The sequence below is a fragment of the Aythya marila genome, assembly GCF_965140915.1.
Source record: "Aythya marila genome assembly, chromosome: 8".
NCBI classification, from domain to species: domain Eukaryota; kingdom Metazoa; phylum Chordata; class Aves; order Anseriformes; family Anatidae; genus Aythya; species Aythya marila.
Genome location: NC_139049.1, coordinates 12199145 through 12221624, shown reverse-complemented (window position 1 = coordinate 12221624; position 22480 = coordinate 12199145). Strand labels below are relative to the sequence as shown.

The following is a 22480-nucleotide window of genomic DNA, read 5'->3' as shown; positions in this document are numbered from 1 at the left end:
CATTAATCTATGTGTCATATGGAACAGAAGTAACCCAGCTTCCTTTCCCAGAGAAAGGAGGGTTGGAGCAGGGATCCCTTTCAGGGGTGACGCAGCGATCCCAAAGTTACTGTTCTCTCAAACTGCTTTTTAGAAGAGTGTGGAGAATCGAGTCTTCCACAGAGCAACATTTGTCATCACAAACCCCTACCACAGTAATGCTGGCCCAGGTCAAGAAGGACTCTGTTGGAAGGTCATCGGGAAAGGGAGCACATTAAGAGATCTCAGCTGAGAATCCCGGGATGAGTGTTTTACCTTTCAGAGTTCGCTAGACTGGCCATGGCACCAAATATTTGTGCAGAGTTTTTTTCTCAACTGTCTTAGCATAGTAGTGTAAAGCTTAAATGTTTTCTTGTGTGGTCTTTGTGATGGAAATGCTTTTTGAGCCACAGAAGTACTGATTGTTTTCTTACTACTTACCACAGCTTGCTTGCCGTGGACAAGGTAAAGATGTTCTTCTACACTTAACTAGGGGGAAAAAGAAATAATAAAAAATTTTGCAGCAATGAGAAAATTGACTTGATTCCGAAGTTCTAGAAGTGCAAGTGAAGAGCAGCACATCGGTGTGGGCTCTCCAGCTTAAATGGGAGAGCAATATTAGGTGTATGATGGCAATAGAATTGTGCAGCATGAAGTCATTACCTGCTCTGGGGTAGGTCATCACTGTTGCATCACCTGGCCCACTAAAGTAGCCAGACAAATGGGAACTATGTGGAGGATGTTGTGTTTTGTCTCAGAACGAAAATACTTTCTCAAAAGGGTTCTTTCAGTGGAATTCTGACAAATCTGAGGTTGCACAATGAAACAATTGAGTCGTCTCTTGAAGTAAGTTTTTTATTTAACTAAGCAGTACTACCCTGTGAAATATTTCCTTACAGTTGTCTTTCAGGAACTATATCCAGAAATGGAAAAAACAGGTAGGTTATTAAAGTATCCATCTGCTGAATATTCAGCTCAGTGATAATGCTTGCAAATAGACTTTGGAGATATTTTTGCAAACTGTTTCAGGCTTTAGTACAGGTTAAACTTTTTCAAGGTCTATTTAGTTATATTTGGACTGAGAGTGCACGAATGGTGAAAGCTCTGTCCTGCAGTGACAGATGGCTCCTGAATGTCCAGTGCAAAAAACTTGAGGGATGCTACATCCTCTTCTGAAAAGCATTTCAGAAAAATGTGAAATAAAATATGAAGATTTCTGAGTTGCTTACCCTGCTTTAGAAGATTCGAACCAAACATTAAGAACTGATAGAATTGCAGGTATCTGAAAGTAGTGTAAAGTATTATGCAGTGCGAGCCAACCTGAGGAAGAGGTGTCACACTGTCCCTTCTCACAATCACGAACTGGCAACTTAACATGAATTCTTTCCTCTAAGAGCACAGCATTTGTGTAGTCGGAATTTTCTAGGTATGTTTATAGTCATTTTTAGTTAACTTCATTCTGTAGTTTTAAATCAAGGGAGACTATTTCAGGCTCTAATATATAAGATTAAAGGCTGATTGCCAGCTAATTTCACTTGAGGGGGTGGCTGCAAAATACACCTTTCACTGACTGTTCTGAATAAACAATATTTTTGTAGCAGGCAGTAGATTCTTGTGGTAGAGTAAGATCTCTTCCAAGGAGACCCAATCTGTAGGTTGAAGCAACTAGAGCTGACAAAAGTGTTCATTAAAGACCATTTCATTTCAAAGGGCATTTTCAGTTTTTAAATTTACTTGAATTGCTTTTCTAACCAGCTATCATAGAAAAAAGAGACTACAGATGGTCTGAATTTCAAGCATTTGCAATTAAAAAGAATTTTATAGAACGCTGTACAACATTTGTTACAAACATACTCCTTATGTGAAGACCAATATCAGAATTGTAATCTTAAACATTTGTGCCAGTTAAAATTCTTGCAATTTGGGAATGAAATATGTTGGGACTGATCGTCTTTTTTTTCCCCTTCCCCTGCCCTCACTTAAATATTGATGAAACACAGAGACGCGTTAGCTTTGACCAAAAGTCTAACTACAACCCTTGCAGCCATATCAGTGAAGCTTTATCTAGAGAATGTGTTTTGAAACCAAAATGTTATTTTCTCTCCTTTGAATTGCAAACAGTGTTTTTCGTAGCTGTTGGTATCAATCAATTCAGACAACAACATTAGGTATTGATTAATTTAAACATAACGACAATATTAGTTTCTTCTATTAGTGTTTCTTAGGTTAAACAGGGACAAAGTTATTTAAGATTCTGAAGGAATACATGAAGTGCCAAACAAATGCATTGGTTACAATTCAGAACATATTAATTTTGCGTGGTATCAGATTAAATTAGATAAACTGTATAGCTAATTACGGTTACTGAATCTCTTTGAGACTAAAATCTTCCTTCTTATTGTATAGACTCTAGTACCTAAAGTGAACATTTTGTTTCAGATTTTTGGAAGTATCTTTTATGGCATTTCTTAAAAGTTGGGAAAATTACATATTAATCCCAGTGGAAATAGATACCCAGAAGGCAAAAAATTTAATAGAGAATATCACAGTAGTACCTACAGAGGGGAAGAGGAAATATGTTGTAAGAGCAGTCCAAGTTTGGGGGTGGCAGGGAGAATACACTCGGAGCTAGTTCCTAATCTATGTCAGCAGAAAGCTGTGTTGGAGGAAAACTTCTGTTAATATGCAGAGATGTGGTCCTGTAAACCACTGCATGTGGACATCTGTTCAGACCTCATCACTCCTAACTGGAGCAGGAGAGGGGTCTCCAAGTGTCAAGCCATGATTTTATTATCAGGACTTTTCATTTTGCCATCTAAGTTCAAAGTATCAAGAGATGTTTTTGTTTAAGTAGGATGTTTGAAAGGGGAAAGTTTAAAAAAAAAAAAAAAATTAAAAAAATCAATCAGTTTGGTTGTCTTGAGTTTATCAACTACTTCATACAATTCATTTCTTTTTCTTACATGTAGAACACTGTGTAAGTATTCTACAGAAGGCAGGATATGCAGGTCTTAAGGAATTTTCTACACCATTAAGAAATTTTATATTTTATGTTTAATTAACCACTTCATTTTGAAATAATTATTGGTTGAAAAACCTCCCTTAGCTGGATAGCTAGAATGCCTTCAATTTTTTGGGTAGCTTCCTGGAGTAAATCTTAAACAGTAATGTGAAGTCAGATTTTCATTGAAAGTAATACCAACGTTTTTAAATAAATTGTTAAATAACTAATCGATTTTCACATTAAAGCAAGACAATGTCATTTCACATATTTACATTTAAGGGTTGAGCTGACCTGAAAAAGCATAAGCTTTTTAACTGAAAAAGCTTATATCTTGTCATTTTTCTGGATTTTTTTTTACCAGCCTTAATGACTGTTTGCATAAAGTATGTTGGACTTGAAAAAAGATAAATACGCTTTGCAAATGTGAACATTTGCTTTTGTGAATGTATGTTTAAAAAAAACACTGTCGTTTACAGTAGAAAAAGTTTCCGTGGGGGGGGAAAAAAAGGGGAGGTGGGATGGGGAACACAACTTGGGAAAAAGACAGGAAAATCATAGGCCTGCATTTTGCAGGGGCAGATTGTGCAAAATAATGATTTTAAAGTAACATTTTATTTTTCTGGAACTCAAGCGCTGAGAAGTTTATACTTGATTGCTTGAGCACTGTGGGATTTTCCTCCTCAGTCTATAGGTCTGATCATCATCTGAACTGCTTTCAAGGAGTAGGAACCTCCCCGGTACTCAGCCCAAAATATCCCATCCTGATACTTGCTCCTGTAGTGGCCGCCTCTGTACCAGACGCCATTGAGATTCGAATGTGCGCACGCGTTGTACCACCAGCCGCCTTTGTGGAAATGAGCGCAGTTTCCTGTGGAGCAGAGAGAAATCATTAAACCTCAGTGTTCAAAGAGGAGAAATGCTAAAGATCAGCAAACACTTTCATGTTCTTATTCTTAGCGGGGACTTCTTGGCACTTCGTATTATGTTGTGGTCCTATCAGTTGCTGCTTCTACCTAAATTATGTGTTCTGTTCTAACACCTGTTGCTTAGAGGGAAGATTATTAACACAGTACTTAACAAGGCAGCTGAAAACTAAGGAGACCAACTCTCTTCAGAATACCAGTAATGCTTCTCTGTGAGCTAGCATTTAAAGCACTCAGGTTATGTGCTGTTTAGAAATACTTCAGTGGAAGTAATGTGACGTGATGTGGTCCCAAGGAGCGCTCAGGTCCACAGTTCGACAAAGCTGCTTGTAACTGATGCATTTACTCTTAGAGGCTTCTTCAAGGGCTTGCAATGTTTGTCTATCTTCATGGTTATTGACAGTTGAGGAAAAAGCGAAGAATTATTATTCAGTGGAGATGAATTATTACACTCTGCAACGTTTCTTTTACCACTAAGGCTTTAAGGGGAAGGTAGAGAGAGTAGAAAAGAAGCAAAAATAACTGTTCTTCAGTAAGGAGAATAAAATTAAGTCATCTGCTCATTTCTTATGTATCGGTACATGACTAAGCCTATTCCCAGATGCAGGTCTTTCTGTGCTGTTCAGAAGCTTTTGTTCATGGAGGTTGTTGTTTGATGACCCCCTCGCTACTCGCTGAGAGATCACCTGGGAAGGTACTCTGACTGCACAGAATCACAGGTAAATGACAAGGTTGTCGTTGAGCTAACTGTAAAGCTTGCTCAAGTGTGTCTGCAGTGAGGATAATAGAATTGAAATTTCTGAACCGTGAAGTGGCTTGAGTGGGACCCTGTCAATGCAATTTGTTGTTTCTACCTATTTGAAGCATCTTTTAGAATTGCTCTGTCAGAATTTGAGTACTTTATCTGTATTAATTCCTTCTTTAAAGGTGATATCACTAACGGGATTACTGTATTTGTTTTTCAAGTACATACCAGTTACCTTACCTGAATACATATCCCTGTCTCTGTCCAGTGTTGTAAACTGCTTTCCGTTGTGCCATATCATGGAATCGCCTGCGTTTCCTTGGTATGTTCCTAAGCGTAGCCTGTAGAACTCATTTTCGGGCTCCAAGCGGAAACTGCTGTATTCTGCATAGACCTTCTTATTGCTCCAGTCCTCTAATTCAATCAGTAGTCTGTAGTTATCCTGATTGGTAAGCATGTAAATGTTTTCTAGTCCCAGCCAGTATTCTCCATCAATGTTTCCAAATCCTTTCTGTATAGAAGATCAGAAGGTGATATTTGCTTAGTTTATCTTGGTCATCAAATTTTTTTCAGCATGAGTAGTATAAACCAACGGAACTGGGGTACTGTAACCATTTAAGCTTCAGAATGACTGCTTGACACATGCATTTAAATGCTTTATTTTGCTGCCTTTGGCCACTGATTCAATTGGACTGCTACAGCAACACGAGGTAGTACCAGAATCAGCAAAGGTAGCAAGATTGTCTGTTTTCTATGATCTCCTCTTCTCAAGATAAAGGGTGAGAGAACAGGAGCAGAAAAAACATTTTTGGCTAAGTTAAGGGATTTATAAAAATGTATGAACAATGAATTGTAATGGGGTATGTTTCTAGGTTGGAAAAGGTGATTATGGATCAACAATTTCAATTTTTCAGGTAACAAAATTTTTATTGCTTTTCTGTGCAGCTAGCATTGATTTTTAGTGTCAATTTTATCACATAATTCATCTATACTCTCTGTTAGGCTCACTAGAAATGAAAACTAAAGACAATTTTCCTTTGAAATCACAAATTACCAGTTTGGTATCTGTGAAGTGATACTTCGTGCCTGTTGTCTCTTATCCCCGAGCGAACCAGTGGTGTTAGTGTTTGGAGCTGTAGTGAAGGAAGGTACATTCTCCCATCATAGCTACCTGTTAGGCTTCCTAGGTTCTGATGGTTTCCTATCCTCTTTCTCAGGTCACCGATTATATAGTTTATACCACTTGAAATCACTTTCTGGGCAAGTCTCTCTCCAGTAAAGAAATGTTCTAGGCCCCTACCTCAAGCTGCAGTTCTACGATTAAGTTGATGTAGGATCCATACCACTGCCTAAAATGAAAGTGGTGCCCGTCTCCTGCAGGCTTGGGGTAGAGTGGCTGGAAAGCTGTGCAGAGGAAAAGGATCTGGGGGTGTTGGTCAATGCTCACCTGAACATAAGCCAGCAGTGTGCCCAGGTGACCAAGAAGGCCACCAGTGTCCTGGCTCATGTCAGGAATAGTGCAGCCTGCAGGGCCAGGCAGGTGGTCATCCCTCTGTGCTCTGCTCTGGTGAAGGCCGCACCTCGAGTGCTGTGTTCAGCTTTGGGCCCCTCACTACGAGAAGCACATCGAGGCCCTGGAGTGTGTCCAGAGAAGGGCTACGAAGCTGGGTAAGGGCTTGGGACACAAGTCCTGTGAGGGGCAGCTGAGGGAACTGGGGGTGTTTGGGCTGGGGAAGAGGAGGCTCAGGGCAGACCTCAGTGCTCTCTGCAACTGCCTGAAAGAAAGGTGTGGGGAGCTGGGGGTCGGCCTCTTCTCACAGGTAACTAGTGATAGGACTAGAGGGAACGGCCTCAAGTTGTGCCAGGGGAGGTTCAGGTTGGAAATTAGAGAAATTTCTCCTCAGAAAGAGCGGTCAGGCATTGGGACGATGATAAAATTCTAAATTGGGACGATGATAAAATGATAAAATTCTACAAATGCAATGCAGAAAATGAAAATCCTCATAGTAATCTTATCATTTTCTTTGCATATATGATATCTTCAGAATATTCACTGAGTTAAACATGGCTTAGTTTTCTCTTCAATATTAACACATGAGAATTGCAGCTCAATTTAAAGCGAGCACAGTGTCACAGGGAAAAACTCTGTCCTGTATGAATGAAGTTAGGACAGTATTATAAGAAGATGTTCATATTTCTTGTCTAGCATGTAGTTATTCCAAAGCGACTTTTTTTTTTTTTTTTTTTTCCCCTAGGTATTATGTTTTCTAGTGCATAATATCATGGTAATGTGTTTCCCTCATACCAGCCCTTACACGTTCAGGAGTTATCTAATGTAATCTTCAAGGTGTAGGTCGATTCCTTTTATCACAGCATGGTTTGGGTTGGAAGGGACTTTCAAGCCCACCCAGTTCCAGCTCCCAGCCATGGGCAGGGACACCTCCCACCAGCCCAGGCTGCCCCCAGCCCCATCCAGCCTGGCCTTGGGCACAGCCACGGATGGGGCAGCCACAGCTCCTCTGGGCAGCCTGTGCCAGGGCCTCACCACCCTCACAGTAAAGAATTTCCTCCTTGTATCTAGTCTAAATATACCCTCTTTTAGTTTAAAACTCTTCTAGTTTAAATTCATTGCTAGGAATATTTTCAAGTTGAGGCCGTGATCCCACAAATCTATTATTGTGCCTAAATGAATAATTCTACTGGCTGTGATTGCTTACTCATAGGGGAGATGGTTAAGTTTTTTCAGTATTTATTATAGTTCTCTGTGTGTTAATAGAAAGCATGTGTTTAGTTAGGTCCTTGTAATAAATAACTTCCCAGTCACTGTCTAGGATAGCATGTCTCTCAGCCATTGTTGTTGTGCATTACAAATGCAGACTATTTCAGACTGTAAGTCAGTCAATACAAAGTTAAGTAATGCTTTCAGTGAAAGGGAACGTTCCCACTGAAATATAGCCCTCTCTGAGGAATGACCCTTCTGGATGATGAATTTCCTTTCTAACTTAAGCAACTAGCTATTTCCAACACTTCACTATATCATTCAGTAGAAACATTTGGAATGAAGAATTGTTTTGGAAACGTTAGTACTTTCTTGATAGCATAGTCACTGTCACACCAAAACGAAGCTGCTGATTTTCAGAATTTGAGTTTACCTTGTAACTGTCCCAGTTCCTGAAAAAGTTGACAGAGCCATCTGTCCTCTTCTGAATAACTGCCCATCCTCCAGGGTCCAAGCTGTTCTCACACCATAGCTGCATCGGTTCATTACTGTTTTCAGGCTTAATCATATAAATCCCGCTGTTGGAATACCCAGCTTCTTTGGCTTGTTGGCAGTCTTTGAATGGACCTTTTTGAAAAGAAGTACAGTAAGCATTCAAGCTTGGCTATGGTGTGCATGTTGTTTGAGGATATTTGATATATTAGTGAAAGACTTAGACATAATGGAAAGTCAATAATTCAATTAAGGTAAAACTACTGTGAAACACAGTGTAAAAAGCTAACTCTGTGTATGTGTGTGTGAATATATATATGTGTATATATATATATATATACATCAATATCCTATGTGTATATATATCTTAAATAACATCACTTTGCAAAACAGATAATGCACTTCAGTTACCAGCACCTGATTTTTATCTGTTTGTGTCGAAGATTTGTTCTCTGGGTCATGATGTTGAAGAAATGCAGGAATTACCGTTTTTATTAACTGTTTTCTCCTTTACCAGTTAGACAGAAGTTAAATGACAGTTTATTTCATTGCATTTTGGCACCCATTTGAAACTGGTCAAAGCTGAAAATCAAGAAAACGAGACACAAAACACCCAAACCAAAATGAAGCCCCCCATGCTTGAACACACAGTGGTAGATAGCTTCTGTAAGAAATACTTACTCCCAGAGCCTACAGATGTGGAATTTAGGGATAGAGTATTCTTATGCTGCATCGCTCTTTAACCTTTATGTACTTACCTGGTTCCAGGAGCAGCCTGCTAATGGTAGGTAGGAGTCTGTGCAAGTTTCAAATTCTGTCCATGTGGGAAATATGTAGATGGACACTGAAGAAGAAAATATGCAAGTGGTGGCAAAGGGCTTTTGAGCAGCCAACAGGGCCCACATATGTGTTTTCAGGGTTATGATCATAAAGAACCGTGCAGTTGACAGTGCTGCTTGAAAGCTCTATTTTGGACTATATGAATACTGGTTTTACAAATACTACTTACAGAAGAGCATTTAGTAAGAAGCCAGCAGCTTAAATACTTCCAAAATCTTTAAAATCTTTGCTTTGTCTAGTTTGCCTTTCAGTTTTTCAGTTTTAGGTAGTATTTTCATCTGCTTTTTTTTTTTTTTTTTAAATGTCTGATGTGTATCATTATGTCAGTTGAGTTGATCAGAGACCAGCTATTTAGTAAAGAAAAGCAATGAAAAGCAGGATATGTTCTGATGCCTAGTAAGTGGCGGATGTCTTAAATGTATTTGAAAATTCAAATTCAGTTAATCTGAAAAGGAAATTACCTACTGCTTTCCTTATTTATTTATTTTTTTTTAAGGCTCAGTTTCTCAAATCTGCTTGGAAGTTCATAGAAAACCCTCATCATTCACAGAAGAAACTAATGTGCAAAGAAGCATAAAAGATTGCTGTTGAGGTTATTTTGTAATTAAAAGTAGAGGTTGAGTGGAAGTGACCTTCACTGCAGATTAATTTTCCATGACAAAAGCAAATTGAAAATCGCTTTTTTTAAAAGTAAGTTTAAGGTAGTAGTTGCTAGATGCATAAGTTTGTAATTAGCAGGAAATCCGTAGAACATTTCATATTAATTAGCATGCAAAAAGTTTGTGTAATGAAGGTGACTTCTTGCAGCTTTTGGTTGTATTGGTGCTAGCAAGCATGTTGCAGACATTGAGCAATGGCTGGAAGTCCTGCTGCATATTGCTCTGTCAACATTTGATGTTTTTGTCATTCTTACAGTGCTTGCAATAATAGCTTGGGAAAGAAATAATGTAGCTTTGATATACTTGTGCTTTTTTTTTTTGCTCACTATTAAAGGGTCCGTGTAGATTGTGTACATTGCAGCGTTTGTACAGAGGGCTTCCTGGGCTAAGTTAGCCTCATTTCCTGTCCTTGATTACCTAAAGAAAATCTGGGATCTGTACAACTGAACATGGAGGTCATTCTAGAAGTATTACTGCCCAGCAATTATTGCATTAGAAGAAGTGTGAACAGAGAAGTAGGCTTTTAATAATTTTAATTAAACATTGAACATAGCTCAATTAGATCTGTTAAGTGTTATTTCCTGTGATTTCTTCTAGAGGAGGTATTGAGGGCATACTTCTGCATGAGAGAACTGAGCAGATGTTTGGAGTGATATTAAGTAGCTTTTGAGGCAGACAAAATTGTACTAGTCCAAGTTCTTGAAATTTAGCTGGCATTAAGGTCGCAGGATGTAATTTATCTGTTTTTTGATACTTAGATTTGTCCGTGGGCTTATCGGAAGTTAACGTTGCAATAAAGATGACAAACTTGTGCTTTTTTAGTATTAGGAAATCCAACAAATCCTGTAACTTTTGGTGTGTAGAAAAGTAAGTTTTATTACATCTAATTATTTTAAATTCCTAGTATTAGAACAGATCCATTTCTCAGCATTTGCACTGAACAAGATTTGCCAAGGTGTTGGTGTGAGGAGAGCCTCTCTGGCTAATGAAAAGAGTCATAACTGTTTAAAGTCTTGTTGCCTTTATAAATTCAGTTTGAAAATGTATTACCTGTGTAAGGAATAAATACTTCCTGCATATCTTCTGTAACAGTCTGTGTGCACTAAGCTGCTGGGACAAACTGACTTTTTGGTTATAGTTTTTAACTAATTATAAATTCTAAATAATCTGAGATGACTTGATCAATAATTTACTTCTAAATCAAGTTTTAGATTTATGATTTAGTATGCATCATATTCAATTGTAAATTAAATGCTAGAGAGGGAAAGCATTGAAATACTTCTAGTTGGAATCTTAGTAAAATGCTGGCTGAATACTATTTTAAGGATGGCAAGTGTTATCTTGAACAGATAACATAAACCATGCTTGTGTAAGCTTCATGTGGAGGATTTTAGTCAGTAGTAAAGAATAAATCCTCCCCCACCCTCCAGAAAAAAACAGCACTGGACCTCTGCTTAAAAAACAAGTTGCATTGATATCTGAGATACATTAGCAGTTGAGTGGGTTGTGTGTGTAGATTTTTTGTAGCTTTGTTTAAAATTTTCTTACACTGTGGCAGTAAAATCTGGGGGAGATGGCTCCTACTGCAAGGATTTAGATAACTGTGGCAACTGTAATTCACAGGAACGTTCTTCTTCAATTTCTACAGCGATCTTAATGTAAATTATATATTTTTCATTTTGATCCCCACCAATTTAAAATGCGCACTGACCTTTTTGTAAAATTTGTGTGTGTGCAAGTATTTGTTTACTATGACTTCTTCAAATACAGTTGGAAAAAGCTCCTGATTTTTTTTTGTCTGGTTGCTTATTCTGTCATAATTGTGTCTTTTTCAGTCCTGTTTCTAGATAGGACTGTTTAGTTTTTATTGGTCTTTTTGGACGTCTTAATACATTATAAACAGTCATGATCTTTTAACTGGAAATTTCACTTTTCTGTGGCAGAGGGAATCTTGCTTCTCTACACCATTAAATATGCTTACCTTCATTTCAAACCAAAGTGATAATAACTAGGCAATGTGTTGCAGGTTGGTTTTGATGATTGATGGTCTACCAGCTGTAGCAACTCTCAACCCTCATTTTCCCTAAGATACTGCAAGAAGCACTTAAGCTTCAAACTCAAGACAAATATTGAGTAAAAAAAGTTGAATAACTTGAAACAAGTTTCCTAAGATTCCTTTTGTGTTCGCTTGGAAAAATGGGTTCAAACTCGGAAGGGATAAAGGGGTTGGTGAAAACACTTGGCAGATGGTTTAGAGAAAAATATTTAGTGCTATTGCTTCATTTTTATATGTACATCAGGCGTATAATGAGACAGAAAAACATGCATTAAAAAAAACAAAACAAAATAAAAAACAACTTTGAAGCATGGGCTTTCTTGGAAGCAGGAAATCGCTTTTTTTTTTTTTTTTTTTTTTTTTTTTTTTTTTTTATAATTATGCTTTTGCTGTCTGACCGGACGTTAATGCTTTTATATTAGCTGTTTCCTTTGTGTCATGATGTGTGACTTAAATTCTCGTGACATCTGGCATTTTCATTGGGATTGTGCCTGAACGTTCTGCAGACCCTGAATAAAAATAGTTGTTCGCTACAACTCAGCAGCAGCTAGTTGTTTGTAATGTTGTGGAACAGTCGCAAATAAATGTTTGCCTTCATCTTAGGAACCAAGCTGAATTTCCAACTGTGACTAAAGGCAATTTAAAAGGGGGGAGGGAAGAGGAGAAACAACCCTTTTGCTATGCAAGCTAGTGGAAGTCAGGAGCAAGAGCTGGTATGGATGTCTGAGTATAATGTAGCTTATTTTTGTGAGTCCTTTTATTTTATTTTTTTTTTTCCTTAAAAAGTTTTAATAAAGTAAGAGTTGTGGCAGAATTCAGGGCATCTCAGCAGTAGTTAATTTTCCTTTCACTACTTTTGTTTCTAGTGATAAATGAATTTGTGTAATGGCCTAAAGAATGTAATGTATGAAGGTGCGATACAGCCCCTTAATGTATTTTCATAATATTTATGGTATTAATTTAACTTGACATCCCCTACTGACATCAGATTGCTGGGAATGTAGTTACTCATTTTAAATTTTCAAAGTTGAATGCATCTAATTAGACCCAGCCTTCATTCAATTATCCTTTCAGACTTATCTCTAGAATATTTCAGACAGAGTCATTCCTCATTCCACCACTGTGTTGGTGGATTTAGAAGCTCATTTTAAAGCAGTTCAGAATTTAAGGAGTAAAATTCTTCTAAGAGGGAGTGACTTCTGGCAAATGTATATGTGTAACTATACAGGACAACTGCTTAAAATTTTGTCTACTTAAGATTAATCATCTTTTCTGACATTCACTGTTTCTAGTTACCGTTACATGTAACTAGTAGGAATCTTCAAAGAGAGTGGTAAATACTAGAAAGCATATACTAAAAATGAATTTTCATTCCATCTGAATGAATTTTTCATTTCAACCCAGTTGGAGATGCAAGCCCCAAGACTTTGTGACTCAAAGGCGTTAATTCTTCAGATTGAATTTCTGAGTATCAGCTATTTCAACAAATTCATCTTCTGCAACTATCGCTTAAAATCACAATCGGCAGGAAGGACTAGCTATACCAGGTACCTTTAATTTTTCTTTCCAGTTCTATAGTCAGGACAGTTTCCCTCTGAAGCGGAGAAATCTCAGGTTAGATAAACGATAGGTAACTCACCTTCGTTAATTAAAGCCAGCGGTGGTACTCTGAAAGGACTCTTTGTAGGCGAAGTAGCTGGATCAGGCGGTGGTCTTACATCTCTGTCTCGAGGGTAACCCGGGTCTCGCTGTATCTCGTTACCTCCCAGAAGAACGGGGGTGTATGGCTGACTGTTGGGAATGTGCTGGGGCACCACCTGGACAAGCGGTGGAGACCCATGGGTGTCCTGCCGTGAGAAGATTCTCAAGCACTGCTCTTCCAGGAGGGAGATAATCACAGACTGATTATTTACAAGATCGGTCAGTGCTGCGTATTTGACTTCAAGCTCCTTGTATTTTGTTGCCATCTTCAACATTTCTGTTGTAACATTAAGGACTTTGTTTTCCAGTTGGGAAAGTTCAAGAGAGTTATCACGCTTTCGAATTATCTCATGCAAGAGTTGCATATAGAGTTGAGTGACCCGAGAGTTCATATTACGGCTTTCCTTCCTCAGTAACTTGACTTCATTCACGATGTTTCCATCCACATCCACCACCAACTGCAAGATGTCAATCTCCCGCTTTTGCTTGGACAGCACATCCTTCAAGTTCTCTATGTCCATTCTTGTGACTTCATCTTTTCTGTTACCAGTGCCTGGTTCGTTAGTATTCACACAAATTGGCCCTGTGATCTTTTGTTCAGGGACCAGGAAGGTGTAACCACATTTCTTTCCTTCCTCTCCACTGTCTGCTGAACGAGGATGCCTCCGTTGGGATGTCTTATTGAGCGTTGATTGTTCGGTACAGCGCCCGATAGACAGCAGTAGGAACAACAACACACCCAAAGTCCATTTAAATATCTTCATTCTGAAGCAGGTATGATGACCTTCAGAAGACTGTTGAACATATGGAAGATTTAATTAGAAATAATTAGAGCTCTAATGAAGGCAGCTGTAACTGAAGCAGGTGTAGTGCTTCGGTTGCCTAAACTGATGAGTTTTGCCATGCTTATGCGCATGTAGACAAACATTTGAAATCTTCAGATTAGGTTACATTAGGTTGGTTTCTACTCCCTACGAATAAAGGACAAGCTTATAGGCCATACATGGTGCTTGCAGGATATAGTCAGAAGAGGGAAGTAGGGAGGCAGTGCTTATTTTTCAAAAACTTTAATATACATAAATTTTGGACTTGTACAATTGTACATTTTTCTGCTCTTTTGTTAGGTTCATGTATTTACCTGTAGGCATATACTTTTTAAATATTTTATACATACTTATGTATATGCACATGTTTTTCAAGTTTATGTACACACAAACGTGGTAGACTTGAAAAGTATATGTAAAATACACACGTGCACCCTGCTATAACACTACTTTTGAGCATTAATGTTAGGTAGGGTATGAGCTAAACATAGTTGTATTTAATGTTGATGAAAATTATGTATTCGAGCAACTTCAAATTCATAAGGAAAGCCTGTAGCATGGTTTGAACTGTGCTTGTGCATCCCTATTTAGCTATTTTTTAATGTATTTATCCTAATAACACTGAAGTGTTGGGTGTTTTATCAATCTAAATACCACACTGAAGTGTTTCATTCACATGCTAAGAAAATAACGTATTTCTTTTAACTCGGTTTAAATAACTAAAATGCAATGATAAAAAAACAGAAATAGTTTGAGAGTCATTTTTCACTTTGATTTCAAGTATTTGAAGTGATTAACAAAGGTAGCACTAAAGTTAGGGGGAAAACCACCTCCTATTACATGTTTAATTTGGCTTGTCAAGTAGATCGCTCTTCCCTCTGATGCCAGCTGCTGATCTGGCTTTCCTTTGCAGTCTAATGTTAGAAGCTGTACAAGGCCTGGTGCAGTGGCCTTTGTGTGATTGCAGAGAAGAATAAAATAGACCCAGAGAAAGCTAGTAATTTTCATATTGTTCCTGCCAAATCAAGTTTAAGTGCATTTGCAATCCTGAAACAGTTACCCTGATGGAAGAGAGGATGAGTACTGCTTCCTTAACCTTCAGCTTTACAAATGGTAAGATGGCTTTGATGCCAGGTCCACATTCTGGTGCTGGCTTTAATATTATTGCTGCAAGTGACATCTGTTCAGAGTAAATCTATCAAGTCTTTATTTTTTGCCTCTGTTAAGATCAGTGGATGCAAATTTCACAAGATTCCATATGCAATCAGGAATTATTTCTAGGTTTCTTTAGCAAATAGTTTATTGTTGCCTAGAAATAAACTTTATTTTGTTGGCAGTTGTATTACAAGCTCTGCTGTAGAGAAGAAAATATTTGCATTTTGAAAATCATTGATTGCTTTACAATATGGAAAACAGTACAGTTTACAAAATGGAAGGAATACATAAAAGCTTGAGAATATTTATATTTAAATATTTGTTTCTGTATATTTCACTCTTAAGATGTAGTAATGAGTGTTTGGGTATACGGACTGTTACTTTCTTTACAGAAATAGAATTCGGTTACAAGTTTCGTTACTCTTTTTCGGCTGAAGGTATACCTTCTGTTAAAAAAGGGAAAAGTATTGCATTTCTCAGGGGCTAGCTGTGTATTTTTCTTTGGTAATTTCAGACTTTAAAATATTAATCGCTTAGGCAGTGCTCAGAGTTGGAAGTTCATTAGGTTAAATTTTCTCATGAATCATGGTAAAAACCTGGGCAATAAGTCTGTGTGTGGTGTTTAACTTGAGAAGGATGAGTTGAACTAACTGTCCAAAGTTTGACACCTCTGCAAGGTCCCTTAAATTATTTTTCAATGTTTTAAGTTCAGAAGCAGGAAAGGTGACTTTATGGCACATAAAGAATGAAACTGTATATCACTATTCTACTATTTCTTTTCACAATATATAGTGGCTACTTCATAGCCCAAAAAGGTGAGTAACAGTTTAGACCGTGGCAGGTTTTTTTTAAGACCCTATACAGTTACTAAAATAATCAGTGGCTAGGGGGTGGAGGGGAGGAAGCAATATATTTTTCCCCTGAAACACATTAAACCTGAAGTGAATATTTAAAAAATAAACAAACGTTTTGCAGTGCAGCCCCCCAGCTGACCAGGTATGCTGTAGCAGTTTGCTTTCCACATATCTTTTAAGCATTAAGTTTGGTTTGAGTATGTATTGGATAAAAGTAGAACTTCTTTGTCAATACCTGTGCTGTCAGGCCATAAAATCAATGAAATGGACTAATGTGGCATAACCAAATGCAACAGCTGCACAAGGTTATGCCTTAAAACTTGTAAGTAATTGAAGTATCTTGAAATCAACTGACTCATTCAGATAAGCAAAGATGAGCAGCTTCTGAAGACCTACCTGGGCAGGTAACATATGTGCTTCCATGGAAATCTTGGTATTGAAAAAAATCAAGTGTTTTAAGGTGTTGCTTGGGGTGTTTGAGCAGCGTAATGCTGAACTTGTTATACAAGAATTGGTTCTGTGTAAGATATTTACCTGGAGTTTTAATCATCTTAGAAGGAAATGAAAATACTGTTTCAGAAATTTCCTGATGTTCTGGGCAAGCAGCTTAAAAAAATATCAACTGCTTATCCAGAATATCCCCAAATGATGGCCTAATATGTAAGACTTTAAAATGACAAATATTAGAGTTGGGAAGTAGTTGGAGGTTTTTCTTTAATTAGCTGCCTTATGTCACAGGTTCCCAGTTTAGATTTATAACTGCTAGGAGATAAAGTAGCTGAGGCTCAGAGACTTAAAGGCTTTCTGCAAGTCTAGAGTTGCTTGTGTTGGTGAAATACCCCTGAAAAGCAAACCTTGAAAAGTAAGCAAGAGAGATGGTGATTACAGATGCTATCACTTTAAAATGTGTTATTTAACTCTGTATGAGCTGTCATGTTTTTGAAATTAGAATAGACTGTCACTTTGTCATGTTTGTGGGCTGAGCAGTTTTGTGTCAGATTTCTGAAGTGGCCTTGATTGTGTCCTAGTGTGCTGATGTTCTTCTGCAGATGCAGTAGACAAACATGTAGAACTACTCAGCAATGCAGCCTTCATAATCATCTTGTTGGAAATGTTCAAAATTGTGGATAGGGTTTCAGTACCATTTTAAGTTTAATGCTGTTCCTTTGTTTCTTTTCTAGACTGATTCCCATAAATGAAAGTCTTATTTCCAAAATTAGTTTTTATTACTTGAAAAATTGCTAAAAGGAACAAAATTCCAATTTAATAGAGCAAAGTAATGTAGTGGCTACTATTTTTAATTTTTACAGAGAAATTACAAGAACGTGGGCTGTGTTAGCTAAAAATATTGTATTGCTTATAAACATTAGAGTTGCAGGGATGGGGAAGTGTGAAAGCTAATATATATTTGACTTTAAAAATATATATATATATCTGCACAGCAAACTATTTGTTCTCTGCTGAACTGCTTTGAATTTCATGTCCAATGGGAAATGAAATTTGGAGACCCACGGCACAAATTAGAAAATCTGTTCTTTCAGAGCTGATGAAGATCACTTATCCTTGGGCAACGTAGGTTGCTCTGACTGAATGTAAGGGAAGTATTGCAGGTAAATATGTATGGAAAGCATGGTGCTGTACATATCTTTATCCAGAAGATCTGTCAAAAGGATATGGTCAGATGATAAATACCGCGCGTGCCCTTTTTCATAAGCCTCTATTTATCATCACATACAACAGGAAGAAAAGCGGCCAGTTGTTTTTGTTTTGTTTTTGAGAAATTAAGCGATAATGGTGAAAGGGAAGGTCCTGTGAATGTAACAGCAGTTAATCAGGGAGCTCTACTATTGATGTTAGGTGTACTTCGTTTTATGTTAAGCATTATCTAAGCAGCTAAAATAATTAAAGCTATTTATATCCACATAAATAAGCACAGCCTTTGTGTGGTTTTTAGTTTAGAAGTGGGTTCATAGCATTACAAGTCGTATTGCTGTGAGGAAAACACTATAGAAGAAGCGTTCACATGGATTTCTGATGTATGAGTATTTTTGTAAATTAATTTTCCCTGTATAAACAAGTGCTTCTCCACTAAGTCATTCTGCCTTTGGTGGAATAACGGGATTGCTTTCAGTTGTGTTGACTGGAATCCAGGAACAATACATTGTTGGGTTTTGTTTGTCAGATATATAACATATTGATTTGCAGAATTCTACTGTTAGATGAACCGGAATCTGATCCCTTTTAGAAAAGGCCATCTAAAAATATTCAGGTGGTTTTGAAGCAGTTGCTGCCAGTGTGTCATTCTACAAATGATAGACTCTTAGAAATGCTCTGCAGAAGAGGTTTGCAAACTTTGTCATACAAGATACTCAAAACACAGTGCAATATCATAATATTTCTAGCTTTTTGGTGAATTTTTTTAATGTGAGGATTCCTTTCCGTTTGTAAATGCATACCAGTAACATTTGGTGAGAGCATTTTAAAAAGCAGGTACAATAGACTGGCGCATTTTGTGTTTGTAGATGTGTTACTTGGGGCCTCCAGGGTTCTCTGTGGAACAGATACGGAAGGCATCAATCATCTGGCGCAGTTTGCTGAAGGAACTTGGGCTTCATTCATCGCTGTATAAATTGCAAGGACCAGACTAATAGGGCATGTTATGAACAGCCAGTTGAGCCCAGTAAAACAATAATTAAAACCTGATAATAGCCATGTAGTTATTGGCCAAAGTTTACACGGCATATTTTTCCATCGTGTATGAGAGCATTCTAGCGGCAACACCATAATATTAGCAGTCCATTATTTGTTCAAAATGAAGCATTTCAAAATTTCAACTCTAAAGTTGGAAGACAGCAAAGGAGAAGGAGTTAAAATCTTGCATGTTGCCATTTTATTGCTTTAAAGTTATTGACTCAGCTGTTTTCATTTGGAAAAGATTTAGGAATTGTTCGAAGTAATGTAAATCAAAAGCTTGGGGAATAATGAATGAATGGAGACTGGCGTCCAAAGCACATAATGTAGATTTCAAATGTTTTTGTTGTCGTTACTTAGGTTGTTCCCTTTAATGTGTAAGAAGCACAAAAGAATAGTAAGAAAAAGGGCTTAAGAACTTGGAAAGGATCCATCTTTCTGTTTGTCAAGACTGCTTCAGACTTTTTCATTCCATAACTCCTAAATTTTATTTTTTTCCATAACACTGTGTCTCTTCTTTTAGAGTCACCCCCTTCGTTCTCTCTTATTGTGCCAGACATTGCTGAGAGTTTAATATGAACACGTAACTTAAATGCTTTTCCATTGTCCTGGATTATTTACTGTACTCTCATTACAAAGTCAGTATGAAGAAAGGCAAGAAATATAAAATCGGTTTAACAAGTTCTTTTTTCTTCCATACCTTCGTCCTGGGTTTGTGAAAGCATTTGTGTTTTAATCATTGACTTTGAAACTGTGTCTTTCCCCCTCTCCCACCACCCCTATAGAACTGTAACAAAACCCTCTCTTTTCCACTTATTTTCCACTGTTGCCTTGCATGTTGCATTTCATTTTTATGAAACTATTTGGAAACAAATTACTGCTAAATTAAGTTACAGTTAACTTCTCTCTCATTCCACAAACCTTTCAAGGAAGGGGTTAGTGTCCATTACAGCAATTTCTTTGGATTTTCATTTCCATAATTGTTTGTGCTGCAGACTTAATTATTTTCTGAAGCACTGTATGGCTCAAGTTTCTTGGTTGATTGTACAACTCAGACTACTTCTACTACTCAGGAGTAACATAATTAAAACTTTAGTTGAAAAGGTTATTGCTACTTAGAGATGTGCACTGGTTTACTAGTTATTTTACAGTACTTTTATTGAGGTGTCCATTTTCTAGTAATGCTAGGTCTGTGCATTAGTGCTGGGCAAAATCGAGCTTCCCTAAAGTCGATAGAAACTTTGGCTTTTGCTTTCTCATGGGATCTGAATTTCCCATTAATATGTTCACAATATCTAAATTACATGCTTAACAAAGAATCTGGTAGCACTGATTTTCTGTAACTTTATAGAACATAAAATTTACAGAAGATTTACAGCTAAGCGACTGAAACTTCCAACTGGAATGAGTTAGGCAGAGTGCTTTTTAATTCTTTCCAAGTTTCCAAAGTCTACCGAATGCCACAAAAGCGGGTTTTATATTTTAGCTGTCAAACCGTTCTCAGGCTGAGAGATCTGTTTGTTCACAATTGTATGTGGATGGTAGATGCGTGTACAATTCACAAATAGCTCAAAATTAGACTTGCAAGAAAGAATAACATTAAAACTTACCAAGGGGGGGGTGGGGGGAATCTTGCAGCTGTTTTGCTTCTGTGGTAGATGGAGAATCCAGAGGCCAAGTCGCGTTGTCTCTGTGTTACCCGATGTTGTGGATTGTTAATCTGCAGTTGGAGTTGAAAACTGCTTTTGTCTTTCTCTGTTAGATCCAAGCTGTACTGAGGAATTGGGTTTCTCCATGCGATGACTGAGCTATTTAAATCATTTAAAAATAATAACGAGGGGGGGGAAAAAAGTTCCAGTATGTTTTATTCCAGAAAAAAAAAAGAAAGCAATGCCTCTTTGAAACTGCAGTGTTTTACTCTCACATGCAGAAGTGCACTAACCAGCTACAGCTGACCCAGATTCCATATACATCACATTTGGACAGTTTTTTTAAACAAACACACACCAGACGTAGCCGTTCAGCCCACCTATGATGTCACCGCCAACACACGGAAAGCAGAAGAAACTCCTCCTTCGGATTTCCTATCCATACCCTCCAGAAAAGGGAGGGGGTAGGGAGGCCAAGGAGTCCCGAACAAGGGCAGATTGTTTGCCAGCCGAAGGGAGGGTACCATATGGCAACAGACTGTGCAAGAGTTCAGCAGGCAATTACAAATCAAACATTTTTACTACGCTGCCTAAAGATGCCTTTCAAGTTATTACAGTGCTGGGCTTCATTTAGAAGAAAGATTCTTTCAGGCTGATAAAACTCAATTTGTGTTGCTGGGAATAAAAGGGGCAGCCTGGCTGGATACAACAGGAAAAATGAACCATTTATAGGCCGGGAGAATGTTCAACAGAACGTTGCATTCAATTCTTGACGTTCACTTAATAGGAAACAGTTTGAGTTGTTAAACGCATGAAGTCCCTGCTGCATGTGGAAAACGTTAAAGCTGTGTGGGATGATTTTGGGTAGGTATCAGAATATTTGATAACATCTGATGAGCGTTAGAAGTAGCAAAAGCTGCAGAGGTGATGCCCTGCGAGGAGCGCAGAACGCAGTTGTGTCGAGCTGGGCAGCACTTGTGCGCATTCACTTCACTTTTAGTGATCTCTCTGGTTCCTTCACAAAGAACACACCGGTTCCTTTTGCAAGAGCTACCTTTGTATGCTTTCAGAACTGCTTTAGACTTTATAAAAATGCATCAAATAATCTTAGGGGATAGCTCTCTATGGAAGAGCTCTTGGTGTAGCTGAAAGAAAAATCCATGCTTGATGGGACAAGTCACTCAGAAAGATTGGGTTGTAAAATCATGCGTAACACTGCAGGTGCTTCTCACAGTGAATCTCTTCGATCAATAAGCATGATTTACTGCTTTCCATGGAGGATCAAGCAGGTTTGGGATTTTTAAGGCCCATGTGGACACTGCTGAGCAAAGCCAAGTTCAGGATGGCTTACGCAGACTAGGTAGCATTGCAATAGGAATGTATGTGATCTTTCTGATCATTCTTTCTATCTTTTAATAAGCTGATTTGAGCAGAATAGAAAATAGAGAATTTTAGTAGTAGATCAGGTCATGTGTAATACCTTTTTATTCACTTTTTTATATGCCACCTTTCAACCACAAGTATTTTAATTTGTTTCTGTGTGTGTGCGCGCACACGCGCGTGTGTGTGTTGATTTTGGAGGGATGCCCAGAGTTTCCCAGCTCACGCTGAGGACTGTGCTGGTGAGGTGCTACACAAACACAACTGCTGCTCTGGTGAGCTTGTATTAATAGTCTTCCACCTGTAAAGCCACGCTTCTTGTTATGATTCTGCTTATACAAGGCTGAGTGTGAAGCAAAATATACTTTCAGAAATTCCCTAATACTGAAACAAGTTTCTTGACAATATTATTTAGGTTTGGATATTAGATTTTAGATATTAGTAGGGTCTCTGTGTTGTGGAAGATGCAGAAGAGCAGTTGCTTTTTCATGGTAGGGTTAGTTGGTCTGGATGTTTCACTTAATTGAAACAAGAACGATTAGAATTTGGGTGAAGTTCTAGAAACCAAGTTTTATTTAGAATTAAAATAAGCAGTTTTTAACATTAATATGTAAGGAGAAGGGTTTTCCTCTCTGCATTATTAAGGGTTTGAAAGAACAGTAAGATTACGGTGCTGGTGTAAAGAAGAAAGTCAGCAGAAGCCCTAGAGACCTAAAAACATGTCTGTTGGGTTTCAGCAGTTACAGCTAGCAGAAGCTGCAGAATTCACG

General features: G+C 37.8%; 2 protein-coding genes across 4 annotated transcripts in view; one reads left to right on the top strand and one right to left on the bottom strand.

Moving 5' to 3' along the window:
* The window catches only part of RALGPS2 (Ral GEF with PH domain and SH3 binding motif 2), a 143949-nt gene that overhangs the window by 85098 nt on the left and 36371 nt on the right, over nt 1–22480 (top strand). The gene's annotated exons all lie outside the window — the stretch shown is intronic.
* Nucleotides 880–20606, bottom strand: ANGPTL1 (angiopoietin like 1). Its single transcript, XM_082765586.1, has 5 exons — nt 20292–20606; nt 13096–13951; nt 7843–8036; nt 4931–5201; nt 880–3890 (listed from the first exon to the last, which is right to left on the bottom strand). Exons 2-5 carry the CDS (start codon nt 13919–13921, stop codon nt 3703–3705), a joined length of 1479 nt encoding a protein of 492 aa, XP_082621712.1. The 5' UTR covers nt 13922–13951; nt 20292–20606; the 3' UTR covers nt 880–3702.

Bases quoted from the DNA above. Each gene is read 5' to 3' on its own strand.
- ANGPTL1 (XM_082765586.1), bottom strand. From the start codon at position 13,921: ATGAAGATATTTAAATGGACTTTGGGTGTGTTGTTGTTCCTACTGCTG. The intron at 8,037-13,095 runs GTGAGTTACCTA...CTTTTCAAAAAG, and splicing joins GCTGGCTTTAATTAACGAAG to GTCCATTCAAAGACTGCCAA. The intron at 3,891-4,930 runs GTAAGGTAACTG...TCTGCTCCACAG, and splicing joins AGACAGGGATATGTATTCAG to GAAACTGCGCTCATTTCCAC.